The sequence below is a fragment of the Rhinoraja longicauda genome, chromosome 7 (assembly GCF_053455715.1).
Source record: "Rhinoraja longicauda isolate Sanriku21f chromosome 7, sRhiLon1.1, whole genome shotgun sequence".
Taxonomy (NCBI): domain Eukaryota; kingdom Metazoa; phylum Chordata; class Chondrichthyes; order Rajiformes; family Arhynchobatidae; genus Rhinoraja; species Rhinoraja longicauda.
The window spans coordinates 61,474,631-61,501,276 of NC_135959.1; the positions used below are offsets into that span (position 1 = coordinate 61,474,631).

The 26,646-nt window shown below is 41.9% G+C and overlaps 1 protein-coding gene across 1 annotated transcript in view; it reads right to left on the reverse strand.

The window, feature by feature from the left end:
* Window positions 1-9,560: 9,560 nt before the first annotated feature.
* slc36a4 (solute carrier family 36 member 4) overlaps window positions 9,561-26,646 on the reverse strand; it is a 236,323-nt gene continuing 219,237 nt past the window's right edge. The window contains exon 11 of the mRNA XM_078402705.1: window positions 9,561-14,903. Within this exon, the coding sequence (XP_078258831.1) occupies window positions 14,584-14,903 (320 nt within the window). The 3' untranslated portion in view covers window positions 9,561-14,583. The remainder of the gene's footprint in view (window positions 14,904-26,646) is intronic.

A 26,646-nucleotide genomic window follows, 5' to 3' on the forward strand; every position in this document is an offset into this window, starting at 1 on the left:
CAATGGAAAAGGCCATTCCTTATTAGAAATACAGCCACCACCTCTGGGAGGCAGCTATATTTGCTTGATCATCTGCGACAGATACGGACATTCCTGGGGGGGTGGGGGATTAATGTTGATAAATAATTGGCTCTGGGAGAACCCCAGCCAGCTGCAACCAACTTGAAAGATCTGCCCAATGAGTCCATTGATCCAAATATCCAGACGACATTATTTCAAGTAAAGCACATAGACACTAGACATTTGTTTTGAATGTTTGGTTTACCCTTTTTGATATTCATTATTAAAGTAGGAACATGACATCTATGCCGTACGTAATATTGGTTGTCTACAAACATTACTGGTTTAATGTTATTCCACTTTAGGAATTGGGTTATGTGATTGTGTTAATATGTTGCCCTGACATCAGTCTGAAGAAGGGTCTTGACCCGAAACGTTACCCATTCCATCTCTCCAGAGATGCTGCCTGTCCCGTTGAGATACTCCAGCATTTTGTGTCTATTATGTGATTGACTGTTGTGTTGTTTAATACAGAATATTGTTTAATGCAGAACTTGCCTCTGTGAAGAAAGGCATGGTAAAAATGGTGCATGAATCCAATAAGCTTTTCTTTTATTTAATGGAGTACCTGTGTTGTTCATTTAAACAGCGTACGATTTGTTCAGTCTCATAGGGAAGCTCCCTGAGGACATTTTTGTCTCAATAACTCAAAGTATTTCCCAGTAAAATGCAGGCCATAATTATGAAGCAAAATATGGACTATAGCAAAACAATTTCAAGGAATTATTTAAAATAAGATTGGCTAGAACACAAAGGCTAACTCAAAGGTTCATAGTTTTAGATGAGCTTTTTAAATTTAATAATCAGCTCAATTGGGAAATGTGTTCCAGCCTGTACATGTTTACATTGGCTAAAGAAGTATTCTGAAGAATTCTCTGTGCATAAGCTTGAGAAGGGTATTGGAAGCTTCAATATTAGCAGGTGGCCAACCATGATATTTAAATTAAAATGATCTTGGGAAATCACTCAAGTGAGGGACAGGATATTCATACAGGCACACATCCAAATCCTCTTCACATCTTCTGTGAATTGATTGAAGGAATTCCAGTTCACACTGAAAGGATTTTCAAACAATTTGGTAGCACTTCACACAATGTTAATGGGCTTTATGACATGTTGGTCCAAGTCCGATATATTACAGCTGAGGAACGTTATATGTATAGGCATTTCTCATTCTACTCAAGAACAGAATCCATTCATCCAACGATCACTTTAGCAAATGAATAATAGTGACCTATTCACAAAATGCTGGAGTAACTCAGCAGGTCAGGCAGCATCTCGGGAGAGAAGGAATGGGTGACGTCACCCATTCCTTCTCTCCCGAGATGCTGCCTGACCTGCTGAGTTACTCCAGCATTTTGTGAATAAATCGATTTGTACCAGCATCTGCAGTTATCTTCTTATAATAATAATGACCGTTCTGCATGTTCCACCTACCACCCAGCAGATAATATGGTCACCGTTAACAGATCAATCTGCTAAATGCAAAAGCCAATAGAGATAATTGAGTCTGAAGAAGTGTCTCGGCCCGAAACATCACCTATTCCTTTTCTCCAGAGATGCTGTCTGACCCGCTGAGTTACTCCAGATTTTTGTGTCTATCTTCGATTTAAACCAGCATCTGCAGTTCCTCACTCTACAGAGATAATTCTACCATTTTAACCGATGAAAATAGAGATAACTTGTATCATCTGCTCAAAATTAGCAATCTGTCGAGCACAACTGAAACATAGGTTTAAGCTAAGCTGTGTAGAGACGAACTGCAAGTTCCTTCTCATTCCTTCTCTCCAGAGATGCTGCCTGTCCCGCTGAGTTACTCCAGTGTTACTCCAGCATTTTGTGTTTAGGCTAAGCTGCTCTGACCCCTTCAAAGATGCAAACATGGGTCAACTGAGGTGCAAGGCATCACTAATGAAAAGATGCAAACATGGGTCAATTGAAGTGCAAGGCATCACTAACGAAAAGTACAGATTTAATCAGAATTTAATGGTGTATTGTTTTAAAGTATGGAAGTGTTACAACTTTTTTTTGGAAGACCTAAGAGGATTGTCACTGAGCTACCTTGGCCATCTCTCCATACATCATTGTGTCTCTTAAACATTAAATGGGGAATTGAGCATAGAATAGGATTCAGAGAGGAGGACCAAAAAGCCAATATAACGGTGGGCTTGGATAACGGAGCACTACCAATCACCTCTTGTCCTACCTTCGCCTTTGTTTTTCCTCTCTGGTTGTGTTTTGCACTAGTGTCTTGTTTTTTTTCACACAAAGAGTGGTGGGTGTATGGAATGAGCTGCTGGAGGAGGTAGTTGTGGCAGGTACTATCGCAACAGTACTATCGCAACCGAGGAAACGACACCCCTCCCTCTGCAGTGGGAGGGGTGTCAAACGACACCCGTTCCTTCTCTTCAGAGATGCTGCCTGTCCCGCTGAGTTATTCCAGCATTTTGTGTCTACCTTCGATTTAAACCAGCATTTGCAGTTCTTTCCTTCACAAGAGATTTTAAAGCTCTGGCCAATAAAAAGGAAGCATGATTTGGGTACAGGCAGCTGGAATCAAGTGAATCTCTTGAGACATAGATAATAGGTGTAGGAGTAAGCCATTCTGCCCTTCGAGCCAGCAATATGATCCATTCAATATGATCATGGATGATCATCCAGAATCAGTACCCCGTTCCTGCTTTCTCCCCATATCCTTTGATTCCATTAGCCCGAAGAGCTATATCCAACTGTCTCGAATACATCCAGTGAATTGGTCTCCACTGCCTTCTGTGGCAGAGAATTACACAGATTCACAACTCACTGGGTGAAAACGTTTTTCCTCATCTCAGTCCTAAATGGCCTACCCCTTATTTTTACTCTGTGACCCCTGGTTCTGGACTCCCCCAACATCGGGAACATTTTTTTTGCATCTCGCCTGTCCAATCCCTTAAGGATTCTATTTATTCACAAAATGCTGGAGTAACTCAGCAGGTCAGGCAGCATCTCGGGAGAGAAGGAATGGGTGACGTTTCGGGTCGAGACCCTTCTTCAGACTCATCCTTAAGGATTCTATATGTTTCTATAAGATCCGAGGAGTATAGGGAGTGGATGAGTACAGTTAAGAAGAAATCAGGAGAGTGAAATAGATTTAGCAGATACATGAGAATCCAAAGGGATTCTATATATATTAAGGGCAAAAGAATAACTGGGAAGAGAATAGAGCTCCTTAAAGATCAACTAAGTCATCTACGTGTGGATGTGTGGGAGACGGGCGAGATGTTGAATAAGTATTTCTCTTCTGTGTGTACCAAGGATATAAACATGGATGTCAGAAAATTCAGGGAAGATTATAATGTTGACTTGAAGAATGTCCAGATTTCAGAAGACAAAGTGCTGGAGGCCCCAAAATCCCAATCAACATATTTTTCTGCTTCCCAGGTTAAGATTAGTTCTAAACTAGAATCCAGCTCAGAAGTCAGTTTTGATCCATGAATTAAACAGGTGATTCATCCGATACTTCACAGGAGGTTAGGCTATTACATTCTGCAAAGTCTGCAATGTCCAATGCTTGGTCTCTGATTCGGAAAAGTAATGGGTAATAACTAGACAATGAGGAACTGCTGTCAGTTTAGCAGAACTGTGAGTGCAGCCTTGAAAACGCACGTGGGAAATCCTGACAATTAAGCTGGGATTGGAGTCACTGATGACCTCCACTGCTGGCCCCACCAGAGTTGGATAATTGAGCAGCCATTTCTTCTATTGGAATTGGAATAGATGCACTGGCACGCTTCCAGGTCTTGCATCATGTCCATGGGTAGGAAAATGTGCTGACTGCTGCTGTATCTGCGAGCTGCTACATTCTTTAGCCCTGCAAAACCTTCTGCAATAGTTCATTTTGAGGGAACTTTGGCGAATGACTGTGGTCAGATGAATAAATAAAGTTTATGGTACATGTATCTTCATTAGTCCAAGCATTCGTCCAAACTTGACTCCCAGGTAATGCTCATTTGTTAGAAACCCGGGTCTGCAGATGAGCAAAAATCAAACTGCTGGAAGAACTCAGCCAGACAAGCAGCATCTGTGGAAGGGAAATGGACGGGCAATATTTCAGGTTGGGTCCTTTCTTCAAGACGTATAACTCTTCAATTTCAGGCAAACCCCTCTCCTTCTGTCCTAACCTTCCTTGCTTCCCACACTCCCAACCCATACACACCTCTCCTTACACCCCCCCCTCTCCCTCCCCACACCACACCATTATCGTCGTCTAATTCCCTTCCTTTCCTCCACCCATCCACTGATCACCCACCCTCCATATTCTTGTCCCCCATTATTCTTCTCCTCACTCCCCCCATCACCATATCCTTCAACCCACACCCCTCCCTCTGCTTCTGTATTTCACTCTGTATCTTACCTGCTTATCAGATTTCGCCATTTTGTCTTCTTAACTTATCACACAACTTATCACAGCCACCATCTCCACCCTCCTCACCCCGCTTGATATCCTCACCCGGTTGATTCATGTACCAATCAACCCCTCCTTACCTGGATTCACCCGCCACTTTTCCTACTCTTTCAACTGACTTACCTTCCTTCTACTCCCAGCTGAAGCAAGGTCCCAACACGGAACCTCACTTGCCCACTTCCCCTCCACAGATGCCGCCTGACCCGTTGAGTTCATACAACAGTTAATTTTTTTGCTAGAGCACATTTGTACCTTCCAGGGGCGAGGCATGCAATTGAATTGAATTGAATTGAATTGAATAATTCAATTTACTGGCCAAGTATGTACACATACAAGGAATGTGCCTTGGTGCTCCGCTCGCAAGTAACAACACGAACATACAGTAAACAATTAAGAATAAAGCATAAAACTAAAACATTAAGAATAAAACATTATAGTTTAAACATGTGAATGAAATAAAATACCAGAGCAAAAGGAAGCTACAGACTTTTGGTTAAGGAGTAGAGCTACTGCAGAATATACAGAAAAAAAGGTGTTTTTAATATCTGGCTGTGGCAGCTTTGACAGTCCGGAGTCACCTTCCAGAGGGAAGTGTTTCAAAGAGTTTGTGGCCAGGGTGAGAGGGGTCAGAGATGATCTTGCCCGCTCGCTTCCTGGCCTTTGCAGTGGACAGTTCCTCAATGGGGGGAAGGTTGCAGCCAACAACCTTCTCAGCTGTGCGAACAGTCCGTTGCAGCCTCAGGATGTCGTACTTGGTGGCTGAGCCAAACCAGGCCATGATGGAGAAGGTGAGGACGGACTCAATGATAGCAGTATATAATTGGACCATCATTGCCTGTGGCAGATTGCGTTTCCTCAGCTGCCGCAGGAAGTACATCCTCTGTTGGGCCTTTTTGACTGTGGAGTCGATGGTGGCCCCCCATTTAAGGTCCTTGGAGATGATGGTTCCAAGGAACTTAAATGACTCCACAGATGTGACTGTGGTGTTGTTGATGGTGAGTGGGGGGAGGGGAGGGGGAGCTCTCCTAAAGTCTACTATCAATTCCTACTATCAACAACTGCTTATTGTTTTTCTGCCATGAATTCTGTTGGCAGCCTATTTCCATAAGTTGTGCAAATTGTGTATTTTAGAAAGTGTCCTTGTGCTTGGCCGAAAGAAAGGGTTAATCTGAAACGTCACTTATCCATGTTCTCCAGGGATGCGATCTGATCTGCTGAGCGGATAAAGCCACTGCCGACAGCAAGAGCAGCAACAGATGAGAGGGACTCGCTGGTGCACCTCATGAGGTGGGTGTGAGGTCAGAAACCGGGGCTGTAAACGGCTGGGGTGACGGTGGGAGCCGGGGATGGGTCGGCAGGTCATTCCATTCACATTCAGTTTGCAAAGCCACCTGTGGCCGATCAGGAATTCCAACTGAGGCCTCATAATTTTGTCTGGATCATAAGGGGCGGGTGGACCATCATCTGCCAGAAAATTGGTGTTCAACCTGCAGTAGAGTAACTAGACTCTTTCTGTATGCATCATGTACCATGCCTGTTACTGAATCCTCACCCTGAATTATCTAAAGGCCTGACGTACAGTCAAGATGCATAACATCTGCAGATTCCCAACAGTACAAATTAAGTCCAAAATAGTATCCATCTAAAAAATATACTTATAAAAGTTAAATTAAGCCCGTTAGTATCCATCTAAAAAATATACTTCCAAAAGTCAAATTCCTTATAATTTAATATATTATTTGCATTTAATAGTCAATGAACCACCTTAAAATTATTTCCCTTAAATTGTACTGCATGTTATAACATATGTTTAAACACTGAAGATATAATGATCTATATGTCCACAACTAAATTTACTTCAGTTATATAAAAATTCTCAAACAGCGGAAATCGCTGACAGTTCATCCGCTCAATCTCATCCTGGTCCTTGCATTCCAGCTGCAGTCCCGGGATTACGTTTAGATTCGGCAGCAGTGAATCAAAGGGATTCCAAATGCAGTCCATTAAGTAACAATTCTCCTTTCAAGTACAACTTGAAGGTGGTCTGGAATTTGGGTAGCCCAGGTTAAATTCTGGGATATTTACGGCTGGGAACTTGAAGCTCTCGATCATCTCCATCGCAGCTGCATGACCTTGCTCTACTGTTTCAATACACTATCAGACGAAGGGAGTAATACTCCTCTGTCTACTTCCTATCATTCATAAAAGGACAAACACATTCCATCCCAATGATAACGTTTCTGCCACAAGCATCCATCTTACTGCTTTCCACTGAAAATAAGCATTCATTTTATATTAGCTAAAACAACAAAAGAAATCATCTCAATTACAACAAAATATCAATATCTCTAATTAACTATATCAACTAACAGCATAGATTCTCACCTTTGACCCAGACTAGGATGCAAACTCCACCCGCTTCCTGAAGTCGATGAAATGCTCCTTTGTTTTGCTGACATTGAGGCAGATGTTATTATCTTGATGCCATGCCACTGAGCTCTCTATCTCCTTCCTGTACTCTGTCTTGTCATTGGTTGAGATTCGGACATTATGGTGGTGACAATAATAATAAACCAAACCAAAATTGATTTCACTACTTTTTATACAATTCTAGCATTGAGATTTATGAAAACAAATGCAAAGTGAAGTGAATAGCTAAGTAAAGGAGTACAATCAATACTGAAATAAATAAGTTGATTCCATACTTGAAAACACAATAATTAAACAATGTTAAAAGAATAATCAGAAAAAAACTTACCATTTGAGAGAGTGCAGCATTTGAGAAGAGTTTGGTTGAGAAATCCCAACAAGATGCCACCAGATAATTCCACACAGAGTTTAGTGTTAAAACTGCTGCTAGATTAGGTCTCCAGAATTTGTGAACATTTTTTTGACTTTCGCATTCAGCTGAATATAGAACATAAAACAGTACAATAGGCCCAGAAGAACACAAAGTGCTGCAGTAACTCAGCAGGTCAGGCAGCATCCCTGGAGAATATGGATAGGTGACTTTTCAGGTCAAGACCCTTCTTCAGACAAGATGTGCAGACTGGATGCCTTAACCAGCATCTGCAAGTCTTTGTTTCTACAGAAAGAGGCTCTTTGGCCCTCAGTGTCTGTGCTGAACATACTGCCAACTTAAACTAATTTCCTCTGCCTGCAAGTGATCCATATCTCTCCATTCCCTTCATATTCATATCTCTTCAATGCCACCATCATATTTGCTTCCACCACCACCCCTGGCAGCAAGTTCCAAGCACCCACCATTCTTTGTGTATAGAATTTACTCTGCACATCTCTTTTAAATATTTCCTTTCTGACTTTAATGTTAAACGCTCTAGTCTTTGACACTTCCATCTTGGGAAATTAGTATCTACCCTATCTATACCTCTCATTACATCCTTCAGGTCTTCCCTCAAACTCCGATGCTCATGAGAAAATAATCTAAGTTTTTCCAACCTCTTCCTATAGCTAATATCCTTTAACCCAGGCAGTATTGTGGGAAATCTCTTCTGCACTCCCTCCAAAGCTTCTACAGCCTTCCTCTAATGGGTTGAGCAGAACTACAAGGCATACTTCAAATGTGGCTTAACCAAGGTTTTATAAATCTGCTACATGATTTCCTGACCCTTATACCCCACAAGCATATCAAGCACTTCTTTACAATCTTTTTTATCGTGCCTTCTTAAAGTCTCATTCATTCATTCATTCATTCATTCATTTATTCATTCATTCATTCATTCATTCATTCTTTACATATGTGAAAGTTTAACCTGTTGAATGCTGGTAGTTCCATTTGGATCTACTGGCAATAGCCAGCATGACCTGGCTCTTCAAATGCTTTATACTGCTTCTAATGTGTCAGCTCGCCTAGGTTAGGCAATTACAAGAAACTGACCTCAAGGCAATAGGAACAGCAATGTAATACACTTTCTAAATTTGTCTCCACCGACTTTAATTGAACTGAATTTCAGAAGAGAAAATAACCTGGGCTGCTCCTTCAGCTAAGCCTAATGTATGTCCAACATTAGCATCAAAAGACAATAGACAATAGACAATAGGTGCAGGAGTAGGCCATTCAGCCCTTTGAGCCAGCATCGCCATTCACTGTGATCTTGGCTGATCATCCACAATCAGTACCCCATTCCTACCTTCTCCCCATATCACTTGACTCCGCTATCTTTAAGAGCTCTATCTAACTCTCTCTTGAAAGCATCCAGAGAATCGGCCTCCACTGCCTTCTGAGCCAGAGAATTCCACAGATTCACAACTCTTGGTGAAAAAGTTTTTCCTCATCACCGTTCTAAATGGCCTACCCCTTATTCTTAAACTGTGGCCCCTGGTTCTGGACTCCCCCAACATCGGGAACATGTTTCCTGCTTCTACCGTGCCCAATCCCTTAATAATCTTATATGTTTCAATAAGATCCCCTCTCATCCTTCTAAATTCCAGTGTATACAAGCCCATTCGCACCATTCTTTCAACATATGACAGTCCCGCCATCCCGGGAATTAACCTCGTGAACCTACGCTGCACTCCCTCAATAGCAAGAATGTCCTTCCTCAAATATGGAGACCAAAACTCCACACAATGTGGTCTCATTAGGGCCTTGTAAAACTGCAAACGGACCTCTTTGCTCCTATACTCAACTCCTCTTGTTATGAAGGCCAACAAGCCATTAGCTTTCTTCACAGCCTGGTGTATCTGCAGGCTTACTTTCAGTGACTGATGTACAAGGACACCCAGATCTCGTTGTACTTCACCATTTCCAAACTTGACACCATTCAGATAATAATCTGCCTTTCTGTTCTTATAACCAAAGTGGATAACCTCACATTTATCCACATTAAACTGCAGTTAATACAAGGCAGTACCCTGGAGACCCCCGCTTTGCACCCTCGTCAAACCCCCACATCCCTCCCGACTTACCATTAAAAAAAATCAACTTTTACAACAATAATCTAACAAATGTTTATTTCACTCTTATTTGTAAGTTCTACAAAAAGTCAGATAACATTTATAATTTCAAATGATCATTGCTGGCTTTGTAACAATTTATTACAATTATGTTGTTACACATAAATCATGACCTTTCTAATTAAGGCATTTTACAAAAGCAAACGTATTTTAAATGCTCCAAAAATATTTCACTTTTATCTTCTAACATTAAATAATTTGCAAAAGAGCACATTAAATCTTAGGTACAATGTATTTTACCTGCAATAGTACATTATTATTACATTATATTACAAGGTCCATAAAGACCACGAGTTTAATTGACCACAAGTCAACAGACTGCAGCATGATTGTGACAAAGTAGTCTGCCCTTAAATCCCAACGTCTTATTAAGTTTAAAATAAATATTTTGATATGTCAACCCGGGTGTAATGAAACCCTTAAACAAAAGCAATCACCCTCATAATGAAATTGAAGAAACTCAAAACTCCACTTTTATCCTTAAGGAGTGCAATGCAAAATCAGCTTCAGAGTCTCAGAAGTTTATGTAAGTATGATCAAGAATGTTCTTGTTGGGAAACAAGAGCAGAATGCAAAAGCTGTTCAGAAAAAATCAAAAGATAATAACATATTCTATTTCCACTTATGTATTTCATATTGTGCTTGTTATTAGTGAAATATGTACCAGTAATTGTAATGTATAACAAAGATGATTGTTAAACAGCTATATTCCTTTAATTGATGGCTCATTACTGTTCACTGTGGAAATTCATTCACCTTTGCAAATAATTTGTGGGCTAGTTTGTTTTTGTATATTATTGCGTTTCCGTGTGCCTGCTATGTAACACATCAGTATAGATATAGTGTTTAACTTTTGGAAATTGTGGAGACAACACTCCCAGCCAAACAATTATCCAATTTTAATAATTCTATGAACCTAAATATATTGTTGCTGAGTCTTAATGGTGCACTCCCAGGAATATTCTATTTTCACATGTCAAATATCAATTCTCAAAAGGTTACACTAAATTCCCCATATCACATCATGCCACGTGCTAGAAAATGAATTATTCCAGAATCCAATTATACCTGATAATATTCGTATATCCATTAATAGGTTTGTTGCATGATGTGCATGATTTAGTAAACATACCCCCAAAAATATTTTCTCTTTATAACAATAATAGGTTGAAGTTCTTGCAACCTTTTCCCGTACTCTTTCTTTCTCATTGTGCTTTTCTAGTAAGCAGTGTTGCTTCTAAGGGGAAGGTTGACTCCCATTGAAAATCTGACAGGTCCACTGGAAGATCCAGCAATATTTTGTCTGCCCCAAATATGATTGCCCACAGCAATAGCAATAGCCTGTTGTTGAAGATGTTTCTGCTAGCTTGTGCTCAGTTATACCCAATATGCCTTTAACGAGTAGTTTGGACCAGTAATACTTCAGAAGGGTATAATAACTACACCCAATAAGATGGCCATTGCCGTGATTCCTAAATATTCAGATACTTTAATTTTATAATGATTATTTCTCCTCTGGACACTATCCACATCATACAATGCCAGCTGAGACATTTTCACCTTCCAGCAGGCCACAGCCTGGCATATTGCCATTCTTTTTGCAGGATCAGCTCGCATACACAGTCAATGGAAGAGTGCAGGGCTGATCAGTTATATGAAGTTATAAATTAACTCTTCCCTACAGACAAAAAATAAAATGGGAACACAATGAACTGCATCTGCTGGAATCTGACTCGTCTGAAAAAGTGTCCCAACCTGAGATGCCACCTGTCCATTCCCTTCATAGATGCTGTCTGACCCACTCAGCTCATGTGGTACTTTGTGTTTTGGGTAAAAAAAATGGGATTAGTGTAGAATAATTGTAGTTGATTACTTGATGGAGACTAGATCTTGTAACCAGTGAACCTGTTTCCATGCTGCATTCTGAAGAAGGGCCCCAACCCAAAATTTCACCTATCCATGTCCTCCAGAGATGCTGCCTTGACCCACTGAGTTAGTCCAGCACCTTGTGTATTTTTTTTTGTAAACCAGCATCTGCATTTCCTTGTGCCTTTATCTGATGGTCTCTGATCAGGAAGATGATGATGTACTGTTACTTTATTCTTGCAGCAGCGGCTTAAATGTCTCACATCATATTGTTTTGTGGGACTGTGAGGCATCTACACCTTATTTCAAGTGCATGGAATGAGGTGAGTGTGCAACAAGAACCATCTTGCGGGATCGCATTGGCAATGTGCAACATGTATGTGGTTCTTCAGCTGGTGCCATAGTTTACATCACAGAATCGGCAGTGAAACAAAATCACTGGTTTCCCTACTCATCCATTCATCGCAAGTAGGATTGGAGAGGTGGAAGAGAATACAGATGTACCTACAGTACCTACCTTTACCTACAGCAGCAGCCGTTCGGCCTCCCGAGGCTGCTGCTCCTGTATCGTCTGAAGAAGGGTCTTGACCCGAAACATCACCCATTCCTGCTCTCCGGAGATGCTGCCTGTCCTGTTGAGTTACTCCAACATTTTGCCTCCAGTTCTCCAGCAGCAGCCGTGCGTCCCTGAGGCTCTTTCGCCGCATGCAGCCCCAATCATATGTCGGCAAGTAACAAGCAGCTTGTTCTACAATTCCAAACAGAGCTCTGAGCAAACGGTGAACCCGAGCAGCCACAAGGAAGCCAGAGAGTTTACACCAGTCTAAAGTCACTAACTAGAGAGTTGCCTGAAGACAGCGGAGAATCCCATGAAGTTACTCTGGCAGATCCTCCTTGATGATAATTGTGGCTGGGAGTCAGAATGAACAAATGCAACACTTTCAAGGGTCAGGCCAACTGAATGAGCAGCAATTACTAATCATTAGCATTGCAAAGAAGGTAAATGTATATGCTTCCTTAAGTCACTTTATCATAATTCCAAACCGGCTAAATTTGAGCAAAGGTTCCATACGCACATAAATTCAGAATTAGCTGACACCAGATTATTTTCATGAGGATAAGACTGAAATACTTACACCTGTTGTACAACACATCTCTGCAGTATCAATGAGCTGTTAAACACCATTAAATTTTAATATATGGTACAACATAATCAAATATAAATGAATAAACTTTAACTTATTTTCAAAAAATTGCATTTTGCATATGCTATTACACTAGTGCATAGTTCACCTTCATTAAATTATTGTAGTATCAATTATTTTAACTCACCACATATGGGATTTTAAATTTATGGAAGGGACAGAAAACTGTAGATTACAATATAGACTGGGATCTTGAAGTACTTGACAATGGCCCTGCATAATATTCTTCTTCTATTATCCCTTTTTATGTCTTCAAAATATATCCAAGACTGAGGGGTGGGGCAGGATGATTGTAACAACATAAATCTTAAACAACAAGAAATAGAACACAGTTCCTCAATGTTTCCATTCATTTGATTCCGATCACCTTTCCTCCTTCTCGAATCCCAGATCTCCTTCTGCATGCTCCATTCTCTGATCTCTGATCACTTGCTCGACTTTCTGATCCCCAAGACTATCAGCACCTGTACCGCCTTACTGATTCTCGATGCACTATTGTCTGTTCCATTTCCCTGATCCTAAATCTACAATCACCCATTCCACCTCTCTGATTCCAAATCTTCTATCACCTGTTCCATCTCCCTGATCCTAGAATCATCCGTTCCATTTCCCCAATTGTCTACCACCTATTCGATCTCCCTGATCCTAAATCTATAATTATCCATTCCATTTCTCTGATCACAGATCTACTCTCACCTGTTCCATTGTTCTGATTCTAGATTTCAGATCCATCTTTCAGATTCTAGATTTACTATCACCCTATTCCATTTCTCTGATTGTACATCTGTATTCTCTTCCACCTCTCCAATCCTAGAGCTGCTACCACCCCTGACCAAATCTATTAATGCCGATTCCTCTTGCCACCCTTGTTGGCACTAGAAACCTTTGTAGTGACAATCCACATGTGCAGAAGCCATTTGAAGATTCTCTTTGAACCATAGCAACAACAATTGAATTATGATGAGGTCCATCTGGAGCTGCTGGGCTGAAAGTAGATTTAATTTGAACTTGTCAGCGATATTCATACGAAGGCTCCAAAATTGAACCTCATCACCACTATGCCAAATTGCATGATATAATTTTATTTTGGGAAGTTGCCATTAGATGAGGTCAGAGCAACACATTTTCAGTCATACAAAAATTTTAACGTGTTGATTATTTTTAGTTTGCAGGTGTTTATTACTGGGTTGGTGAACTGTCTTTGTCCTTCGGTTCCGATGTAACCAACACTGAGTTCAATGAATTATGGAATTAGACAAAATGATGGCTATTGTAGAAAAACATGACAGCTGATGGTGAAACATTCGAGCCCTTGTACCTCATTTACTGAGTCAAATCTGTGAGTTTATGCCCTATAAGTAGACGTAATTTCTATAGATGGAACAAGTCACAAACACAAGCATGACGTATCTTTATGATAAGTACATAAATGTTAGTCAAGACATTTTATGTCATTGATTCACATTGACAAATACCCATTTCATAGGTTTCTTGTGTAAGGAACTGCAGATACTGGTTTAAACCGAAGATAGGCACAAAAAGCTGGAGTGAAGATGTTTCAGACTGAAGCAGGGTCTCGACCCAAAACGTCACCCATTCCTTCTTTCCAGAAATGCTGCCTGTCCCGCTGAGTTACTCCAGCTTTTTGTGTCTATCATAGGTTTCTTATCTCGGCATTGTCTATCTAAACAAGATTTAGAGTGGAAGTTTGACATCCCCCAATTAAAGAGAAATACTGGACTATAATACCCATTTATCCAAGAGCCAAAGAGCAGCAGTGTAGAGGACTGTAAATGACAAAAATAGAGACCGTTGGATTGAACACTTTCCAAATAATCAGGAATATTATGATGCAGCCAAGACCGCATTCTCATCAACCAACGTGTCACATCTGTAGTGCGTAAAACCATTGGAATAGTAGTGAAGAGCATAAATACCACCCAATGCAATATTCCCATTCTCACATTATTTAAAAGCAGTTGATCATTTCCAGACCTCCTCTAACGAGTCACTCTGTTGTATATATTTTCTTCATGTCCTTGAAACATTGGCCCAAGTGTCCAGTACTGTAGAGCTGACATTGAAGGAAGGACTGGTAACGAGTTCAGCCACTGAGGCCATTTCTGGAGAGATGATTTCCACTACAGTCACATATGTTCCAGTCAAAAAGCCAATGATTCCAATCAGTGCTATGAGGATGTCCTTCAGAAGCAACCAGATGGAGACACCTTCTCCATAAAAGGTGATGATCTCCAGAATGGGAGGGAAGATGAGGGCCAGAGCGCTGCTGCTGACGGCTCCTACGAATGAAATCACTAAATCAAGGCGTGGAATTAAAATAGCCGTGGCACCTGGATAAAAATCAGGAACAAATATGCAGAATTTAATTAAAGAAAATATTATATGCATAAAACCCATTTAGCAACATGCTTATTGTCCTAAAAAACATTTGAATACCTTTAACGTTAAACGGAATACAAATAAAGCATGTTAGAAATTTAAGAATTTTTAAAAACCACATAGCAGATTTTTCAAAGTTGGTTTGGAACTCTTATTACGAGAGCAATTAATGACTCAATCTGCAGCACTCTTACTACTAAAAGGATTATCCACATGAGCTTGACAATAGACAATAGGTGCAGGAGGAGGCCATTCGGCCCTTCGAGCCAGCACCGCCATTCAATGTGATCATGGCTGATCATTCTCAATCAGTACCCCGTTCCTGCCTTCTCCCCATACCCCCTGATTCCGCTATCCTTAATAGCTCTATCTATCTATCTAGCTTGGTTATACTTTCAAGTATAAACTGGAGATAATTTCTGTGTTTATCTGCAACCACATGAGCGATCCTATTTACATATACCAAAAGCCAACATGTGCTTGGATGTAAGATGCTACTCACATATACCAAATGCAACATGTGTTTCTTTGTGCAGACCATGCATTGTTATACCAAATTATTTGCCAATGTTTTGTTTGAGGCTAAAGTGTTTCACACACACTATAAAGTAATTTTTCTTGCAGGATTTTCAAAAATAAAGGTCTTTTAATAGGTACTAGTTTATTTTTGCTGCTGCAAGTTGAAAATACTGAAAGCTATGTGTTGCATTGTTTAACAGAGTATCATTACATCATCAGGTGTCAATTGAAGTGATCACTCATCAATTTCAAAGGCCTCCTGTGGTTAAAATAGCAGCTGTGTTCTTTAAATACAATGGTGTCTGATTACTTTGAGGAATGGAAACATGGAAACAGGTTTTTGTCTCGTACTGCTTAAATCCAAATAGTTGTTTCTTTGCTTGTCAATTTGCTTTTATGCATTTTTCTCGTTCCCAATCAAAATCACATGACAACCAATTGGTGCAACCAACAACATTGATATCATCAGCGAACTTAAAGACAAAGCTGGCATTCCACTTGACCGCACAGTCATGGGTGTGCAAACAGTAGAGCAAAGGGACTGAGAGAACTGAGAAGCACCAGTGTTGAGGGTCAGGGTGGAAGAAATGTTAGAAACATAGAAAACAGGTGCAGGAGGAGGCCATTTGGTCTTTTGAGCCAGCACCGCCATTCATTGTGATCATGGCTGATCATCCACAATCAGTAACCTGTGCCTGCCTTCTCCCCATTTCCCTTAATTCCGCTAGCCCCTAGAACTCTATCCAACTCTCTTTGAAATTCATCCAGTGAATTGGCCTCCACTGCCTTCTGTGGCAGAGAATTCCACAAATTCACAACTCTCTGAGGTGATTTTTTTTTCTCACCTCAGTTTTAAATGCCCCCCCCCCCCTTTATTCTTAGACTGTGGCCCCTGGTTCAGGACTCCCCCAACATTGGGAACATTTTTCCTGCATCTAGCTTGTCCAGTACTTTTATAATTTTATACGTTTCTATATGATCCCCTCTCATCCTTCTAAATTCCAGTGAATACAAGCTCAGTCCCACCAACCTCTTTCCTCATATGACAGTCCCACCAACCCGGGGATTAACCTCGTAACACTGCACTGCCTCAATAGCAAGGATGTCCTTCCTCAAATTAGGAGACCAAAACTGCACACAATACTCCAGATGTGGTTTCACCAGGGCCCTATACAACTGCAGAAGGACCTCTTTACTCCGATACTCAAATCCTCTCGTTATGAAGGCCAACATGCCATTAGCTTTTTTCACTGCCTGCCATACCTGCATGTTAGGACCAATTCCAACTGATTTAGGTCAGGAAGTCTAGAAGCCAGTTGCAGACAGAGGTCCCAAAGCAAAGGTGCAGAAGTTTAAGGATGAGCTCTTCATTATAATGACATTGAAGCCTGAGCTGCAGTCAATGAATTGCATCCTGACATAAGTGTTGTTATTGTCAAGGTGCTGAATGTAGTTCAAGAGAGATGGTGTTCTGTGCACACCTATTTTTCTTGTATATAAGTTGCAAAGGGTTGAGATTGCCTGGAAGACTGGCTTAGAGGTCAGCCATTACCAGTCTTTCAAAGCATTTCATTATGGTTGTTCTGAGGGATACGAGGTGTGAGTCATTGGGAAAGGAATGATGGAGGTTTTCTTGAAGCCTATGGGGGCAGTAGACTGTGGCTAGTTGATTGGCATACATTGAGAATCTACCCCTGGACTCCATCCAAGCCAACCACTTTCTAGGAGTTTACCCTAGCAAAAGCAGATCTGACTTCCGCCACCGGGATTTATGGGACTGAGGTTGCAGGAGATGGGGAGGGGGTACATGCCTGTGTAGAACTTTGTTCAAAGCGAGCATAAGATACATAAAGCATATCAGGTAGTGATGTGTTGTTGCCAACAATTGTCCCAGATTTGGGCTTGTGGCCATTAATGGTATTTAGGCCCTGCCACAGTTGCCTGGCATTTGCTTGATTGACCCATCTCGCTTGGTTAAAATTGAGACGCAGATACTCTACTGCTGTGGGACAGCAAAGTGACGCAGCAGTAGAGTTGTTGCCTTCCAGCACCACTGACCCGGGTTCAATCCTGACTACAGGTGCTGTCTGTATGGAGTTTGCACGTTGTTTCCTCCGGGTGCTCTGGTTTCCTCCTACATTCCAAAGATATGTAGATTTGTAGGTTAGTTAGTTTCTCTAAAATTGTCCCAAGTGTGTAGGATAGAAGAAGTTTGGGGTGGTCATTGGTTGGCGTGGACTCGGTGGGCTGGAGGTCCTGTTTCCATGCTGTATCTCTAAACTAAACTAAGATATGCATCTTGAGCACATCATTTTTCTTCACTTGAGTCAATGGCAGAGAGGACTGCTAGGTGGGTCAGAATTTGTCTTTCATTGCATACTCATTTCATTTCATTAGAATACTCAGAGAGAAAGGACAGTGGGGAAAAATATACTCTAAATGATATGACTCTTTGAAGAGATTCGAGAAATTTCAAAATGTCAGCAAAGTAAAGCTTTTAAGATTCAGTTCAGGTCAAAGAGCCTTTTTAATAGCAAGCAAAATTTTGCATTCATGAGAAATGATACTGAATGTAATTTTGAATTTGTGGAATGGTTAAAGCAAATGTAAAGTACAAGATGGATCACCATAAGCACTCCTATAAGAAGAGCGTTACAGTTGCAATTCACTAGAAGGTTTTACATCCTTAGAAAAGGAACTAGATAATACATTGAGAGAGATATGTACAGGTCTGTGTGGAGATGACAGAGAAATTAGGTTAGGGAGGGAATCAATCGCTTTTCCTTGTACTGTAATTCTAAAATACGTTAAGGTGATATTCAGTGTTAAGAGGAACTTGCTATATTAATGATTGCCCTGAATATAAAATATAATGTGGATAACCAAGTTAAATTGGAATCCTGCCACATACAACTCTTTTGAATTATTTGCGTGTAAGAAAGGCCTTTACACCCAGTTAATGGTATGAGTCGCTAAACAATCACCCTCCTTTAAACAATCACATATCACTCTCTTTTCCTTGAACCATGCATCTCTGTTGCTGTTTGAACTGCTTCCAAGGCTTTCATATTTTCTTGATGTCACTGTGATCGGAACTGAACAGGTGACTCAATGCGGTTTGACGAAATGCTACACTATTTGAAAACGGTCTTCTCCCGATGTGTAGCCTGGCTCAGATTCTACTCGCTTTGTCTATTGCTGCTCTGCAGTTCCTGAATATCAAGAAAGATATCTATTAATTATCCTGGATCTCTTTCAACCTCTTCATTACCTATGTCAATATTACTCATACAGTGATATATTAATCAGAATGAATCAGAATGAGCTGATGCTGTTCAAAATCACACTGTGATTAAATTAAAATCAGTAAACTAGATTGATTTCAAATGGTGGTAGGATCAACACCCATTCCTTGGGCATGAAAAGAATCTGCAACCCAGTATAAATCTAACAGAAACTTTCCACAAGTTTTCGCCATTCAATCAATTTTTATTCTTTATGAATCAATCCGAGTTGCTTTCTGATTTCTGCTTGAAGCAATCATTAACACTCGTTGCAAATGTATACAATATTCTTAAGTGTTCATATCATTGATCCACACTGGGACCAAAAGCAGAACAAAACAGAAAAAGAAACTGCTAACAACTCTCAATGACGATGAAAATGCACTTTTCAATCATTTGTCCCCTCCTTTCAATCAGTTTGTAATTCAATTTGCTTCCCACCACCAATTCATTTCCTTTTAATCTTCTCCAATAGCCCTCTGTATGTGAAATGCGCACTCTGTCCATACGTTTCCTTATCTACTCAATCTCAAAGAATTAATAGGCTGTCAGCTTTCTTTATATCTCAATCCATTATCAATTCACTCTGTGTACTGTGCTCTGCAGTCAAACTGGTGCCCTCTCTCTACTAATGGCTTCATAGTTCAACAGGGGATATTACAACAAACAGATGAAGCTGATAGTCTCTGGCTACCGTTGCCAAATAAGTGGCTTGGTCAGCTATCCCCCAAGAAATGATGGCTGACTTCAACTCACAGAAGACTTTCAGAGCTTTTCCAGAGAACTCATTGCACAGACAAATATCTCCGTAATAATATCATTTATTCTGGAAAATAACTCCAGCAATCACATGCATGCTGGTTGGTAACAAGATGGTGCCAACATGTAAAAATGCAAACGGGACTACAAGTATTACAGTGGGTTCCAAGCAGTTAAACATATGCTTCCTGGCAACGTTGTGGCTTGAGTAGATTATATTGCAGAAATAATTAACAGTGCATATCTTATTTTACCTCATAACACTGAAGGAGATCATTTGGTCCCTATCACAGACATTCTCTGTTCTTTTTCATCCCTTCCCCCTCTCTGCAACTTTACACACTTGATTTCTCACTTTGTCGAGTTCGGTGAAAAGTCCCAAAATGACACAAAATGCTGGAGTAATTCAGCGGATCAGACAGCATCTCTGGAGCATCCTCCGTCTACACCGCATCTGTGCCCAAGATGAGGTGTTCCATAACAGAACATAGAAACATAGAAAATAGGTGCAGGAGTAGGCCATTCGGCCCTTCGAGCCTGCACCGCCATTCAATATGATCATGGCTGATCATCCAGCTCAGTAACCTGTACCTGCCTTCTCTCCATACCCCCTGATCCCTTTAGCCACAAGGGCCACATCTAACTCCCTCTTAAATATAGCCAATGAACTGGCCTCAACTACCTTCTGTGGCAGAGAATTCCACAGACTCACCACTCTCTGTGTGAAGAAATGTTTTCTCATCTCGGTCCTAAAAGACTTCCCCCTTATCCTTAAGCTGTGACCCCTGGTTCTGGACTTCCCCAACATCGGGAACAATTTTCCCGCATCTAGCCTCTCCAACCCCTTAAGAATTTTATATGTTTCAATAAGATCCCCCCTCAGTCTTCTAAATTCCAGCGAGTATAAGCCTAGTCTATCCAGTCTTTCTTCATATGAAAGTCCTGCCATTCCAGGGATCAATCTGGTGAACCTTCTCTGTACTCCCTCTAAGGCTAGAATGTCTTTCCTCAGATTAGGAGACCAAAACTGTACACAATACTCCAGGTGCGGTCTCACCAAGGCCCTGTACAACTGCAGCAGAACCTCCCTGCTCCTATACTCAAATCCTCTTGCTATGAATGCCAACATACCATTCGCTTTCTTCACTGCCTGCTGCACCTGCACGCTTGCTTTCAATGACTGGTGCACCATGACACCCAGGTCACGTTGCATCTCCCCTTTTCCTAATTGGTCACCATTCAGGTAATACTCTGCTTTCCTGTTCTTGCCGCCAAAGTGGATAACCTCACATTTATCCACATTATATTGCATCTGCCATGCATTTGCCCACTCTCCTAATCTATCCAAGTCACTCTGCATCCTCCTAGCATCCTCCTCGCAGCTAACACTGCCACCCAGCTTCGTGTCATCCGCAAACTTAGAGATATTGCATTCAATTCCCTCGTCCAAATCATTAATATATATTGTAAATAACTGGGGTCCCAGCACTGAGCCTTGCGGTACCCCACTAGTCACTGCCTGCCATTCCGAAAAGGTCCCGTTTATTCCTACTCTTTGCTTCCTGTCCGCCAACCAATTCTCTATCCACCTCAACACTGAACCCCCAATACCGTGTGCTTTAAGTTTGTACCCCAATCTCTTATGTGGGACCTTGTCGAAGGCCTTCTGGAAGTCCAGATATAACACATCGACTGGTTCTCCCTTATCCACTCTACTAGTTACATCCTCGAAAAATTCTATAAGATTCGTCAGACATGATTTGCCTTTCATAAATCCATGCTGACTTTGTCCGATGATTTCACCCGAGATGTCCTCATTCCCAGGTGGTGGCCTTGTGTCTGTGACTCGCCTGCAGTCTGTCTGTCTCTTTCCCATCTTTGTCCTATCGTTAATGTTAGATGTATGTAATAGTCTATTTTTAGTTGTGTATTATGTGGTGGGTGGTGGGGAAACTTTTTTCATCTCTTTCTTCGACGGAGATGCGACTTTTTTCCGTGCCGTATCTCCGTTCGTGCTGCGGCCTATCATCGAGGAGCTGGGCGGCCTCCAGCCTTGAGGGCTCCGGTCGCAGAGACTGTGGACTCGCGGAGCTGGCTGACTTTCGGAGGCTGTGGTGGCGCTGCGATTGCGGCTGTCACTCTACTTTCGGAGGCTTTGCAGGCTTCGGCCCTGTGGTCAGTAACATCAGGAGCTCGCAGGTCCCTAGTTGGCGACCGACCTTACGGGAGCTCCGGCCACAGCAGCTTCGTCCACCCCGAATCGCAAGGCTTGAATCGGCCCGTTCGCAGGACCTTTCGTCACCTGGCGCGGCGCGGCAACGGGATCTTCCATCGCCCGGCGGGGGCTTCAATATCGGAAGCTTTGATCGATTCGATGCAGCAGTTTGACTGCCTGACCACGGAGGAAGAAGCAAGGAAGAGTTAAGACTTTTTTTACCTTGGAGGAGAGTCACTGTGATGGATGTTTATGTTAAATTTATGAAATTGTGTGTTTTGTTTGTTTTTTATTGTTATGACTATATGGTAACGACATTTCGTTCAAATTTTCTTTTTGAATGACAAATAAATTCAATTTAATTCAATCCAATTCTTTAGGGAACTCTCCCATCATACGCGAGGCCCTCATTCATGTCTCCTCGGTACTCTGCAGCTCTGCCATTGCTCCCCCTCCCTCTAGTTGCAACAGAGACAGAGTCCCCCTAGTCCTTACCTTCCACCCCATCAGCCATTGCATACAACACATAACCCTCTGAAATCTCTGCCACCTCCAACGGGATCCCACCACTGGCCACATTTTCTCATCTCCACCCCTTTACGCATTCTGCAGAGACTGTTCCCTCTGCAACTCCCTGGTTAACTCCTCCATTCCCACACAAACCACCGCCTCCCTATGTACCTTCCCCTGCAGCCGCTGAAGATGCAATACCTGTCCCTACACCTCCTCCCTCGACTCCATCCAGGGACGCCGACAGTCCTTTCAGGTTAGGCAGAGGTTCACTTGCACCTCCTACAATCTCATCTACTGTATCGGTTGTTCCAGATGTGGACTCTAATACATCGGCGAGACCAAACACAGACTGGGTGATCGTTTTCCGGAATATCTTCGCTCAGCCCACGTGAACCAACCTGATCTCCCGGTTGCTGGACACTTTAATTCTCATACCCATTCCTCCACAGACCTTTCTGTCCTCAGTCTCCTCCATTGTTAGTGAGGCTAAACGCAAATTGGAGGAACAGCATCTCATATTTTGCTTGGGCAGCTTACAGCCCAGTGGTATAAATATTTATTTTTCTCACTTCAGGTAGTCCTGGCATTCCCTCTCTCTCTATCCCTCCCCCACCCAAGTCGCACTAGCTTCTCATTTTCACCCTCCAAACAGTTCACAATGGCCTGTTTCCTTTATCATTGGTACGTTTTTGAATATCTTTCATTCATTGTTCTTTATCTCTCCACATCACCGTCTATATCTCTCGTTTCCCTTATCCCTAACCAGTCTGAAGAAGGGTCTTGACCCGAAACGTCACCCATTGCTTCTCTCCAGAGGTGCTGCCTGACCCGCTGAGTTTCTGCAGTGTTTTGTGTCTATCTCTGGAGAACATGGATAGGCGATATTCTGGGTCAAGACCCTTCAATAGACAATAGGCAATAGACATTAAGTGCAGGAGTAGGCCATTCGGCCCTTCGAGCCAGTACCGCCATTCAATGTGATCATGGCTGATCATCCACAATCGGTACCCCGTTCCTGCCCTCTCCCCATATCCCCTGACTCTGCTATCATTAAGAGCTCTATCTAACTCTCTCTTGAAACCATCCAGAGAATTGGCCTCCACTGCCTTCTGAGGCAGAGAATTCCACAGCTTCACAACTCTGAGTGTCCCTGGAGGAGATCTCGCTGTGGAGTCGTCAAAATGTAGAAACGGTCTAAAGAAGAGTCGGAAGATTATCCATGTTCTCCTGAGATGCTGCCTGGCCTGCTGAGTAACTGCAGCACTTTGTGTCATTTTGTGCATTAACCAGCATCTGCAGTTCTTTATTACTACCGGTGAAAAGTCCTTTATCTGAGCATCAATTCCATGTATTGTGATCCTGCCTGACCTGCTCAGTGCCTCCAGGGCCTTTTGTTCTTGGTTTGGATTTTCAACATCTGCATTTTTTTGTTCCCATTATTTAGGAGTCATGACCAGATCATCAGCTAACCATAACATTTCTATAACCAAGCTGGTGAACTCATCTCCCATCCAAAGTGTGACCCAGCCAGTTTCAACAGCTCATCAGATGACATTCCTTAACCAGAAGTTAATGGTCTGGAGACATTCACCAACACCAGATAAGTCCACTCCCCAACTACACAAGAAAACTCCTAAAAGGAGGAGATGGCTAGTTTATTACATTGGGACACAGAAAATAAGTGCAGGAGTTGGCCATTCGGCCCATGGAGCCAGCACTGCCATTCAATATGATCATGGCTGATTATCCAAAATCAGTACTCCGTTCCAGCTTTCTCCCCATATACCTTGATTCCGTTAGCCCTAAGAACTAAATCTAACTCTCTCTTGAATATATCGGACTAACTAAGCCTGGTGTGTCTCCTGCATCTTTGCTAAATCTTCGAAATCCTTGGCAGTTTCCCTCTCCCTTTGTTCACTCATTGAAAAGCAACAGAGAGAAAGGGAGTATTTTCTTTATCAACCAAGGTTTCTTCAAGTCGGCCAAGGTTGCCACTGTTAAGGACTCAGTTAGAATATATATGGTTAGTATAGAACCCTCTGATATATAAGCATGTTCCACTCGCAACAAGGTCTATTGAATGTCTCTGTTATATCAGATAATTGTAGTCTTTCATAAGATATTGACGAGCTGTTACTTTGAATTCAAGAAGTGTAGCTGTATAAACAAAGACCCCAGGACTCTATAATGACGGTAGCTGCCATGTTTACACAGACTGCAGCCACTTGGAACAAGTATGCCTCGAAACTAACTGCGTTTTTTTATAAAGACAATGATTTTTTGAACAAGCACATATATAAAGATAGTATAAGACACAGAGGGGGAGCAGCGATGCTTTCATATTGGGACACAACAAATGTGACACAGTTGATGCATTCTGGGATACTTAGCCAAAAGTACTGTGAGCACAATGAGACAGATGAGACGAAGAACTATTGAGTAGATTTCCATCCAAGTCAAAGGGGAGCCAATAGATAGGGATTGCAAATACAGTAAATGTGAAATGTACTAAGTGGCCGAAAACCTGTAGGAAGCAGACAAGGCTCACTAAACATGTTAGATTTAAAAAGACACAAGTGACTGCAGGAGTAAAAATAAACAAAATGCTGGAGGAACTCAGTGGGGCAGCATTTGTGAAGGAAAATGGACAGTCAATGTTTCTGTGCTCCTAAAGTGGCCTCCTGTACATTGGTGAGACCTAACGCTTTGCTGAGCACATGCACTCTAACTGTAATGATCACCTCGAGCACCCACTTACGTGGCATCTTATTTCCTCTTCGCATTCCACCCCCAACCAGTCTGTCCTTGCTTCCTCCACTGGAATGCTCTACTATGGGGCTTTGAGGAGGTACAGCCATTGGCGGCACAGTGGCATAGCAGTAGAGTTGCTGCCTTACAGCGCCAGAGACCCGAGTTCAATCCTTATCGAAGTTTGAACAGAGTTTATACCTCTTCCCTGTGACCTGCGTGGATTTTCTCTGGGATCTCAGGCTTCCTTCCAGATTCCAAAGAGAAACAGGTTTGTAGGCTATTTGGCTTGGTAAAATTGTAAATTGTCCCTAGTGTTAGTGTGCAGGGATCACTGGTCGGCTCGGACTCGGTGGGCCGAAGGTCCTGTTTCCTCGCTGTATCTCTAAACTAAACTAATTTACGACAGAGCAGGAAGACATTTGAACTACAAAGAAGTCAAGGGGTATGGAGGAGGGAAGCAGAAAACTGGTAACAGTCCAAGATTGGGTCCTGCATAACCCATTGCATGAAAGAGTGGGCTTGAGGAGCTGAATGGCCTACATCTGCTCTTGTTTATTATGTTCTTATATTCACTGATACATCCACTGATTAATATCAACTACAAAGCATTTAAATTCATCAAGTTTGTTTTATTATGTTTCGCCAAACATTGGTTCGTTGCAGGCATTACCCCCTCCCCAGATACATAACCCTGCAACCGCAGGAGATGTAACACCTGCAAGGTTTCTGTTTTACTGTCATTTTATTCTCTACTAGACCAAGTGGACCCGTTGGGCCCAAACCTCTCCTGCATTGGTGCAGCACCCTGTCCTCCCCACCTCCCCTCTCTCCTCAACCCCCTCCCCTCTCCCTTCTCCCCCACTCCCCCCATCCCCCCCTCCCTCCCTCCTCCCCTCCCCCCTCCTCTCCTTTTAAACTTAAAAATGTGAATAACTTAAAAAATATAACACCGATTTCAAATAAAACTACTTGCATTATCACTAAAGTGACAATGGTGAGTAAGGTGGGCCTAAAATTGTCGCGCTGTCGTGTACCGTTTTGGCTGAAGTTCAGTCACAAACAAGATAACAAATGAGAGTTTTAGTATATAGATTCCACATCAGTCACAGTCTCCTCTACTATTCCCTGCATCAATTGATTAATGAATCTCTGTATTTTGCTTTGATTTTCTGTATTTATGGGGAGCCTGGCTTTTAACTAGTGTTTAGCTTTAGGTTTTGCTTTTGTTGCTAAAAGCAATTATTTAAAGAAGCGTGTTTCTGAGAGACAATTGTCAATTTTATTATTACATCAACAGATTGTAGTTCACACTACATTGATCCCACCATCATTTTGCTGGACAACAATTTCATTTTTTTGTGAATGGAGTAAATGCAGACAGAGGAGACTGCAACGAGGGTGTTAGCAAATTTACACCATACTATTAATGACACCAGCATCTATCCAACTGATTTTAAAATAAACACAAAAGAAGATAGACACAAGTAACGCAGCGGGTCAGGCAGCATATCTAGAGAAAAGGAATAGGTGACATCTCAGGTCGAGACCCTTCTTCAGCCGGAGAGTCAGGGGAGAGGGTAACTAGAGGTATGAAAATGTTCAGACCAAAAAAGTAAACACAGATGGCCTGACTCCAGACTCCATATCTCTGCA